General features: G+C 37.5%; 1 protein-coding gene across 1 annotated transcript; it reads right to left on the bottom strand.

Moving 5' to 3' along the window:
- Nucleotides 1-1,190: 1,190 nt before the first annotated feature.
- Nucleotides 1,191-2,137, bottom strand: LOC127669708 (olfactory receptor 2B2-like). Its single transcript, XM_052163888.1, is given in 2 exon segments — nucleotides 1,191-1,642; nucleotides 1,645-2,137. Coding segments are annotated over 2 exon segments (945 nt in total).
- Between the last annotated feature and the right edge of the window lie 9,389 nt (nucleotides 2,138-11,526).

Here is an 11,526-nt window from a genome sequence, read left to right as displayed (position 1 = left end):
AAAAAAAAGCTCCTGTGACTTGTGTTCATTGCTACTTGTTTGGATTCCAGGGAGCAGATCTGACCAGAGTCTATCATGGTCAGTATTTAATTAAAGTTTGCTTCAAGATTGGCTCCAAATTATGGTACTTGTTTTTTTTCTTAATCTCAGTATTAACAACACATCTATGATTTCTTTTACAACTTCAATTTTAAGTATTAAATTCAATGTCCTTTTAGAAAAATTCAAAGCACTTTCAAATATTACCTGTATGCTTTCACCCCATTTCTCTGTCCCCTTTTCTCACCCCCTCATGCACATTGAATTAAGGAAAGTGTTGCTGCACACATTTGGTGAAAAGAATGACAAAAAATTGTCTTATACACACAACTTATACTTGTTGAAGAAATCATGTTATGATTCAATATGAGTTTTACTCCTATTAAGGTAATAATGCTGGCATTTGATGAACTCAGTTCTCCCTTACAGCTTTACCCAATATGTATTGTTAATCAGTCAAAAGCAAAAAGTAATAAAATATTTAATATATTCACCAAAGGTTGTAATTTAATATTGTTCTCACAATCATACATTGAAATAAAATGAACATGCCTCGAATGAGATAGCTTTTTCACGTGGATTAATTTCATGTGACTTAACTTTCTTCAGTTAGAATATTTTCAACATTTGTTATTCTAATTAGTGTTTATTGTGCAAATCATCATACTGTTCTGCCTTATCTTCCAGATTAGACATTTTTAAACCACATCCTGTTTATGGAGTAACAACCCCAAATTGTGTTGGGTGTGTTATGAATTATTAGACAAGCTTTATTTCAAAAAATTTTATATTTAAAATTTTGATGTACAAATTTTCTTACAGGTTTTTCTTATGTAATTTAAAATGAGTGTCTTTACTGTGACTCAGAATAACAAATGTTATGGCCATCTGGTGTTGTATGAACTCTTCAGTCACAGTGCTCAGTCCTGCCTGCAGTTCAAGCATCCCTTAAGGTTATTGCCACAATGAGAGATCTATTGCACTTTTAAAGTGCAGTATATGTTTCACCAATAGTTGACTGTTTCCTTCTTGGCCCAGTCACTCTTAAGATCTCTGTGGCATTTGTTAGATGGTTCCCTCATGAATTCCAAGTCCATAATTTTCTTTGAGAAGCAAATCTGTTTATTCTTGCTGCTTTGGCCTTTCTTTAGCTATTGCCTTGTCTTGACCCAAAACTCCTTTGTTAGTGCCCTCCTCAGGGCGGCCTTCACATCCTTGTTCCTCAAAGTATAGATGAATGGGTTGAGGGTAGGTGTGACAATGCCGTAGAACAGAGCCATGATCTTGCCCCTGTCATGAGAATAGCTTGAGGGAGGCTGAACATACATACTGATAGCTGTAAAGTAGAAGAGGAAGACCACTACCAAATGTGAAGCACAGGTATTAAAGGCCTTCCAGCGACTCTCAGCAGAACGGAGTTTCAGCACTGCCTGAGCAATGAACACATAGGTGCCCAGGATGAGGCTGAGAGGCACCAAGAGCAGTAAAGCTCCAAGAACGTTAAGCTCAGCTTCATTCACAGTTGTGTCAATGCAAGCTAGCTTCAAAAGGGCTGGAACTTCACAGAAGAAATGGTCTATTACTCTCTGTCCACACCTTGGGCTACCACAGTGAGGGTGGACTGCACAAGAGAGTTTGCAAATCCACTAATCCAGGTCCCTGTGGCCATATGGATGCACCGTTTCTGGTTCATGATGATAGGATAGTGAAGGGGCTTGCAAATGGCAGCAAAGCGGTCAAAGGCCATGATGGCCAGAAGGATGCATTCAGTTGAGCCCAAGGCCAAGAAAATATAAAGCTGGGCCACACAGCCACCATAGCTAATGGTCTTTTCAGGCCCTCTAAGATTGACCAACATCTGAGGGACAGTGCTTGTAGTATAGCAGAGGTCCAGAAGAGAAAGGTTAGAGACAAAAAAGTACATGGGGCTGTCAAGCTGGGGGTCTAGGCAAGAAACCAGGATAATGGAGATATTACCAAATAAGGCAAAGATGTAGGCCACCAGAAAAATTACAAAGAGAGGTGTCTCCAGCCAAGGCCGGTCAGAAAATCCCAATAAGATGAAGTCATCTACAGAGCTCTGATTGTTGATCCACATATTACTATTAACAAGTAAAATTCTAGCTTTAACCTGTAAATACCTAATTTCAGAGATGGTCACCACTCAGCTAAGAGGAAACAATGGAAAATTAGAAGTAATACAGAGATGAGATGCCCGTTTTCTCTCTGTATAATATTGCCTTGGCATGGTTGTAGTATTGAAAGAACAGCAGTATACCTGGGGAATGTGGCTTAATTAATGGCTGGTTAATTCAGGTTAGCTATTTTCTGGATTTTGTTATATTTTCTTTTAAAATGCATCCTCAGTAATACCATTGGCTCAACATGATGTGGGCGTTTATTAGCGACAGCATAGAATAGATTAACACAAATTTGGGGAAGACAGAGTTCCTCCAAACCACTTGAACAATGTAGCAAAGGCAGAGTGCAGTGGGTCTGTGTCTGTGTTTTAGGACGACACATCCATCTTTCTCACAATGAGAATAAGACCAAGAATCTCATGAGACCTGGAACATTTCATAAAACCTGGGTGATAAGAAGATGTCATGCCAGGACTTCTTTTGTTCTTTCCAAGTTCTCCGGCCCATCCTATGGTGAGATAAAAAGCATCATAGAACAAAGCAGAACGTTTAAGAACCTTCTTAAAATTTCAGGCCTAAGATATTTGTAGATTGTGAACATGCTGTTTAAAAATATCTCTATAAAAGACTTTTCATCTTAGAGAAACACCAGAGTTTCAAATGTTTAAATCCTTGTACAATTCTGTATCTACTTGTAATTGCTCAGTGTTATCAGCACACACAAATGTACACATTTCCCTTCAGCCTTCTTTATTCTGAAATATGACTCACTAGTTCTACTATGTCTACTACCCCAGCTGCCCTGAAATCCTTTAATCTCCTCTCATAAGCTTTCACCCGTGAATACCCACATTCATATACAAATATATATACACACAATATACACATGCTTAAATTCATTTTTGTTTAAATCCCAATATTTGTATAAGTTTGCCCTTTGTTCAAATCCCAGGCTTTCTGCTTACTAACTGTGATTTTGAGTGTCAGTTTTATGCTTCAATATTCTTCTTTAAAACAAGCATAGAAGCACTTATATAGGTAAGTATATTAAGCAATATAATGTAACTTGTAAACCTACCCCAGTTTCAGTTCTATGTCAATTAACTATGGATTCTTTATTTACATGGTAGAAGTTAAAAATAGTGTGTTTGCTTTATTTTGTACCTACAAACACTGTATTATAGAAATTAACAGATATCTATTAGGATGTAGTAAAACTGATATGACTGATAAATCAGTTTCAGATTCATTGACTATTATTCTGACACCTTTTTGTCCCACCCTATTATTACAATGAGACAATGAAAATCTTAAAAGCTTTCTTTAGCCGGGCCTATTTTCTAAGTCTGTGCTATTGCTCTGGTGGTAGAATGAACGACAGTGATGAATGATAGGGAGAGAGTATTTCTACAGCCAGACCTCTATCTCTACCTATAAATCAAGTGTGATAGCATACCCCTGTAATCTCATCCTTTTGGAGGCAGAAGCAGAAGAATTGCAAGCTTGAAGCCTGCCTGGCCTCTCTATTGCATAATCAGGTCTAAAGAAATATCCCTATACATAGTAGCATTTCCCTACAGGGTAGTGGGCATATTCATACTACTTTTTTTTTTTTTTTGATTTGGTTTTTTTGAGACAGGGTTTCTCTGTATAGCCCTGGCTGTCCTGGAACTCACTCTGTTGACCAGGCTGGCCTCGAACTCAGAAATCCGCCTGCCTCTGCCTCCCAGAGTGCTGGGATTACAGGCATGTGCCATCACCACCCGGCTCTTGTCTTTAATCTTAATGAGTTCCTTTGATATTTTATCTCATCTGTTTCCAGAAAAACGTTTTACTTTTTCATTCCATGCCTGAGGCATAATAAAAAATATTATGTATGTATCCTTCTACCTCTAATTATATAAATTACTGTCATTAACCAATAAATATATTTATTTTACTTGGTAAGAATCAGTGGGCTTTGAGTGTATTACTTCATAACTTTTAGGGATTCCATTAGTTAAAACAAATCAAAGTACTTGGATATAAACTCTGTATTGCTTTTACAACCATTGAAAATTGAAATTCATCTATTTTGTAATTAAAGACAACCAGCTGTACCATTTGTATATGATGTAAGTTGGAATGTAAACGATAGCAACAATATTAATAACTTACATAGTGAAATTGCTCCAGAAATTTCCAGATGCCTATGACCATCTATGGAAAATTAAGTTGATTACTGAGACTTCTACCTTATAGAGTTTGTTCACTTTCACCACACTAATTCAAGTCCTCACTTCAAATTTGGTCCATATAATTCCACTCTTTTTCCACTCCTCACTCAGGGACTGTGTTTTAGAAGTAGTGTTTCAGAAACATCTTAATTTCTTGTATTATATTCCCAAGGAGATGGGACAGGCAGCATTTCCTGTAGAGCAGAAGATTATTTTGAGAATAGAGATTTATTTGGAATGAAGAAAAACATTTATTTTTCTTTGTATTCATGACCCAAATTTTGCCTTGAGAACAAATGAAGTTTTTTCTTGGGTTGCAGATTCGGTCATGGATGGTATTCAGCATTCACATAACTTCTGTATGATTAGAATCTCTAAAATGCCAACTGTAGAGTATTACCTTTGTCCAGTGTGGATGAGTGCTTTGTGAAGAAGTCTGCATTCACAATATCATTTCTGGGTTTCTGAAAATTTCATACTATTTTTCTAAGCTGTAAAAGCCAAGATTCTTTCACTGTGTTTTACAGTGATTATTACATTATTTTCCCACCATTTCTCTCCAAATAAGTACAGGCTATTATTTCTGTTTATAAATGCTATTGAGTTTCTGAGATAAGCATGGGCTGTTTCCAATAATTTCAAATTATATAATTATAATTTATAATAACTGTGATTTTAATATTGTATAATATATATAATACATATGTAATATATAATCCTATATATTTTATATAATTATAAAATATACATATATATTTTATAATTATATAAATATATAATTTATGTAATACATGATATATTATACATATTATATATTCTGCATAATATATGTATATTATAAACATAAAATGTTACTTATAATTATATAATATATAATTATATATTATATAATATTTTATTTTTAGTAAAATATACTGCTTATTGTTTTGAAATATGTTAGAATCTAGGATCACAATTAATGTATTTTTTCAGAGATTTTAAGTAAAATGCATACAACCACATTTTGTGGGAGAGATTTTCTCCTTGCCAATGTGAGATCCACATATATTTAATATATTAATAAAGCATTTAATATAAATATTTAATATATGATACATTATATGTAATATACAGCATATATAATATTACATAATTATATATTGTATAAAAATAAAATTTATTATAAGTGTAATAAATTAATAACAGTAGTCCACAGTATAGTTTTTATATATGGATTACAGCACATTTCTACAGTTTTAAGTACTTGATACACTCCTAAATATTAAATATTTATAGGAATATAGAAGAAAAATGAATAATGATAAAAGACCAATTCTTAAATCATAAGGTAGAATTGAGAGAAGAAAATGGAGAAGAAGGAACAGAGAGTGGGAGGGAAAGAATCATATGAGGACTATACTGCTGTTGCACTGACTCACAGAAGATGCTTAAGTCAGTATTTGTCAGGCAGAAGCACAGAAGGTAGAACAAAATTATAATGAGGGAGACAGTTAAGACTAACTAAGGTAATCCAGTTGATTTGCCTTGAAAGGACTATGGGGAAGGGGAGTGGTTGCCTTATTGATATATAAGATAATTATGGTGTTTAGGGAAACTTAATTTAGAAATAAAAATATGCTGTGGTTCCTGTGAAAGGAGGAATTAAATATGCAAGATGTATCTAATTGGTATCATAAAAAAAGTGTGAAAAGGAATGGAAGGTCGTGAGGTTGGAATCTGATGTTAGGTCTTAAGGCAGGTAGCTAACCATCTCAGATGTTTAAATTGTTCTATGCTCCTCACTTTCTACACTGGCTCAGATATATGCTAACAAGCTAAATTTACTTAGATATTGCTATCTTTTTAACTTCCTGACTTGGTTATTAGATGCCCTTATTTTTAATTGTCAAATTTAAACAGCTTCGAAGTTATTGATATGTTTGGGCTTTCAGTACTAGGTAGATTTGTACACATATAAAATAATTCTCTATTTTAACACCCACAAACACTGAAATGCAGAAAAGTCAATCTGGAAAGTGCTAAAAAGTTTATCTACAGATATTAAATGAAGATACAAGGGTCGGAATGTAAATAGCATTAGCAGTGATGTATATTTTCATGGCCTCCTAACAAAACTGTATGAGAAGGATCTGTGGATACTATAATGCACATACACACACACACACACACACAATGTATATACATAATATATATGTATTATGTGTATACATATATGTATATTATATATATATATAATCTTCACATATATATTATACTTTTCATGTCCATACCTGATTGGTTCTTACAATAAGCCTCTAAATAAGTATTATCATCGGTTTTTCAATTGAAGAGAAGAAACAAGTATAAAGAGAATATATCCAGCCCTTGCTCAAGTTTGTGCATGTAAATTCAAAATCAAAGATCGAATAATGTTAGGTTTCAAATCCTGCATTTAATTTCCGCTCACATTAGCTTTTCATAAATACTACATTCTAGAAGTGTTTTCCCTTGGAAATGGGCCCTACAACATTCATGACGGAATTTCTGTATATGCATGTCCCTCTTTGTGTGTGTGTGTGTGTGTGTGTGTGTGTGCGCGCGCGTGTGTGTGTGTAGCATAACTAGGAATAGAAGCCAGGTTCTTGTATGTGCTAGACATTTACTGCACCCCTGAGCTACATCTTTAATCTTTATATTTGTTTCTGTGAGACAAGGTCTGAGGAAGTTGCCTAAGCTGTTCTTTGTTACAGACCGTTCGTCTGCTTAGGGATATCCAGGGTCCTCTGGTCCAGGAAGGCACAGGTCCGGCTGAGATGACAGTCAGCACAAACCACGCACACACAGAGGCGGTTTGAACTGAATGTATTTTGGGGCCATAAGGCAAGGATTTTTATACAGGAAGAGTTGGTATTACCATTTCAAAAGATGTAGCCAGTGGGGCAGGCACAATTATCATAGCCATTTGGTACAAGGAAATGCAACATCAGGAACAAAGTTTCTCAAGAAACAGATACAGAGGATCAATTTACAGATGCCATCAAACTTCCTGATTAGAATACAGAGTCACTCATAGTTTACAGTAAACCTTCAAAGAGTTTTGAAGTTTCTTATACACCTGGGTCTTAACAAGTTCTTGTGAGAAATCCTTATCTAACATTTAGCCTTCTATCTTGTGAAACAAAACTTCCTGACTAAATTAATGCTCTCAGTACGGAGTGCCCTAGCCATCCTCATATACATACGCACAGTCATAAAAACCTACATGTGGTTGGAAGGTAGTAATTATGTAAACAACTATGAGGCAAGGCATTGCAACTCTGAAAAGAGGGTTTGGCTGGTCAGTGTGTTGACTTCAAAGACCGGATTATCAGCCAGGCCTTAGGAATCCCGGTGAAGAGAGAAAAGGAAAGGAAGAAGTCAGGGCAAACTGCTACTTGGGAACTAAGGGCTCATCTTAAATAGCCAGAAAGTAAGAGAGTACAGTAAATTGCCAGGTGAGATTATTAGCTTCCACAGCTTCCAGAGAGCTCCGTTCTTCCCAGGAGGCATTTCTTTTCTGCCTCTGTCTGTAAAATACCATTTTTACAGACATCACTGGGCCACCGTGGCAGTTCTTGAACTCATTTTAGTCTAAGCAAGCCACCACTTATGACCTTAACACTACCAAAATAATATAAATAGCTATGCAGGTTAAATCTTGAATTTTATTTCAAAATATGATACAGATTTTATAGGTTTGTGAAAATCAAGCACTTACTTGTATTAAATTAGAGTAGCTGTCCTCTATGTTTCTATCCATTTACATTGTTTATTCAAATATATTTTGGGATAAGTTTCTGTAATATTTTGCCTTAATTCTTTGTGGAATTTCTTCAAGATACTAATGTCTTTAAGAAGACATCTTGAAAGGACCTTTTATTTCCATTAGTCACAAGTATAATCATCAAAATCTTGTTTTACATTTATTTTGATTATCTCATAGCAGGAAGATATACTCCTACTCTTGCAATTATTGTTTTGTATATCCTTCTAACTTGGTAAGCAAAATCTATAACTTTCTGCCCATTTGTCTATACTTCTAATTAATTAGTTAATTAATTCACTTTATCTCCCAAGACCAGGCTCCCTCCCCTCCCAGTCACCCCTCTTACAGCTCCTCACATTCTCTCCTCCCTTCTTCCTGTGAGTACTGGAAGCCTCCCCATAACACCCTTGTCCCTCCCACCACACATTAGTTACTGCAATACTAGGCACATGTTCACTGGCCAAAAATGACAGCCCAGTTAGGAGAACTGGATCCTCAGGCAGGCAACAAATTCAGGGACAGATCCTGCTCTAGTTATTGGGGGAACCCACAGGAAGACCAACCTAAACCTGGGGAGGACCCGAGGTCACCTTTTTGTTTGGTGGTCCAGTTTTTGAGAGCCCCCAAGGATCTAGGTTAGTTGACTCTTTTTGTCTAATTATTGAGTCCCTATTCTCTCTGAGTCCCTCAACCCTTTCTATAATTCTTCCAGAAGACTTCCCCATCTCCATTTACTGTGGGACTCTGCGTGTGTTTTATCCCGCAGCTGGGTGGAGACTCTCAGAAGACAATTATACTAAGATGCTGTCAGCAAGCATAACAGAGTGTCATTAATAGCTTCATGATGTATTAGTTAGTGTTTCATGTAGTGAAGTGAAGCAATGACCAAGGCTTTTCTTCTAAAGGACAACATTTACCTGAGGCTTGCTTACAGGTTTAGAGTTTCAGTCCATTATCATTAGGGCAGTAAGCATGACAGCATCCAGTCAGGAATGGCACAGGAGGAGCTGAAAGTTCAACCTCTTGTTCAGAAGGAAGATAGGAGAAGGCTGACTTCTAGGAAGCTAAAAGTAAGATCTCAATGCTGACCCCTACAGTGGCATACATCATCCAACAAGGCCTTGCCAACTCCAGTAAGGCCACCCTCACCCCAACAAGGCTACACCCATTCCATCAAGGCAACATCTCTTAATAGTGATATGCCATAGGCCAAGCTTAAACAACCACACTCCATTCCCTGGCTCCCATAGGCTTGTTCAAATACATGAGTTTATAGAGGCCATACCTACATGATCAAAAATACATTTAGTTTGACTTCAAATGTCCCATAGTCTATAAAATTCCAAAGCTCAAAGTCTCATGAGATTTATGCATTCTCTAAACTGTAATCTCTTAAGAAATCATAAAGCAGATCACATACCTCCAGCATCATACAGGATATACATGACCATTCTGAAAGGCCATGGTGAAGAAATAATGGACCAAAACAAGACAGGAAGCCATCTGGGCTAACTCTAAACTCCACATCTCAATGTCTGATATCAAAGCCCTCTTCAAATCTCCAACTCCATCCTTCCTGATTGCTGTTTATAAATCTGATATTCAGCAGCAACAATTATTGTTCTTTTTGTCTGGTACCACTCCCTGTTAACAGCTTTCCTTGGCAGGTATCCCACATTTTTGACAACTCTAATACCTTGGGGTATCCAAGGCAACCTCAACATTACAGCTTCTATTTCCAGGGTCTGAGATACACACATGACCTCTGGGCTCATCGAAAGAGCTTGGATCACTTCTCCAGCTCTATCCTCTGTAGACTACAGAGTCTTATCGAATAAACTGTATTGCTGCTGCTGTTCTTGGTGATCATCATCCTATGGTGCTGGCATCTCCAATAACCTGGAGTCTTCTGCTGCAGCTACACTCACCAGTAAACTCATAGGCTGTGTTCACAGTGTAAAGCCTCAACTTCTTTGCATGACCACTTCAGTCCTGTGCCATCAACTGCAACTGAGGCTGCACCTTCACCAATGGCCTTCCATGGCCTCTCACAATGAGAAGCCTCAGCTGCTCTGCATGACCCCTTCATGCCTTCAAAACCAGTACCACAATACAGAGTTGAACTGCAGCATGAGGTTCAGCCTTAGCTACCTCCGGAATACAGCTTCTTTGCACCCTAGAAAACACTTCCCAGAAGATTTTACCTGAGTGATGCTGGTCTCTTCTTAATCACCAATGATTTCTTAGCTTCAAATAACCAGGATCAAATGTCCCAGTAGTCACTTCTATTGTTGACTCTATAGGGAGAGCCAACAAGCAGCTGAAAGTCATATGCAGATATTTACACAAAACCAATGGTCAGAAGCTGTTGACCCCTGTGATTGAATTAGGGAAAAGCTGGGAAAAGTTGAGGAGGAGGGAAACCCTATAGGAGGACCAGCAGTCTCAACTAACCTGGACCCCTGAGATCTCTCAGACACTGGGCCAGCAACCAGGCAGCCTACACCACCTGATATGAGGCCTAAACAAATACAGCAGAGGACTTCCAGGTTTAGTCTCAGTCAGAGAAGATGTACCTATCCTTCAAGGGAATGGAGGCCTCAGGGAGTAGGGAGGTCTGCGTGTTTGTGGGGCAGATTCTGCAAGCATATCAAAGTATCAATAATATGTCAGGGATTCATGCTTGCCCATAGGACTGTTCTCAAGTTGGGCTGGATATTGCTTGGCCATGCTTTCAATCTCAACTTCAACTCCCATCTCTACAATTCTTGTAGACAAGATAAATTTTGAGTAGAAAATTGGTGTCCTTCTTGCTCCATTAAGGTTCCTGCCTGGTTACAGGATGTGGCCTTGTTGGGATCCATATCCCTAAATGCTGTGAAGCACAACTAAGGAAGGACACCCTCGTGGATTATTGGGCACCTCCCATAACCCAGGTCTAGTTCTCTTCCTGGAGATACTTTCCCTGTTCCTGCTATCAGTTGGAGATTTCTATTCATTCTCATGGTCATCCCTCCTGTCCCTGTTTCACCTATCCTAATCACCCCATTCCCCTCCTCATTCTCTCTCCCATCCAGTTCCCTCCCTTCATGTGCCTCTTTTTGTTTTTTTCTGAGACAGGGTTTCTCTGTGTAGCACTGGCTGTCCTGGAACTCACTCTGTAGACCAGGCTGGCCTTGAACTCATATATCTGCCTGCCTCTGCCTTCCAGATGCTGGGATTACAGGTGTGCATCCCCACACCGGGCTGCAATCTTAGTTCATACACAAGAATATTTTTAGTAATTAGGAATCCTTAAATATATAAAGTTAATGAAGAATAATGTTTTGGGTTTTTTAAACATTAG

Source organism: Apodemus sylvaticus, chromosome 19 (assembly GCF_947179515.1).
Source record: "Apodemus sylvaticus chromosome 19, mApoSyl1.1, whole genome shotgun sequence".
NCBI lineage: Eukaryota > Metazoa > Chordata > Mammalia > Rodentia > Muridae > Apodemus > Apodemus sylvaticus.
Note: the sequence above shows the minus strand (reverse complement) of the source record. Positions and strands in the feature narration are given on the sequence as shown.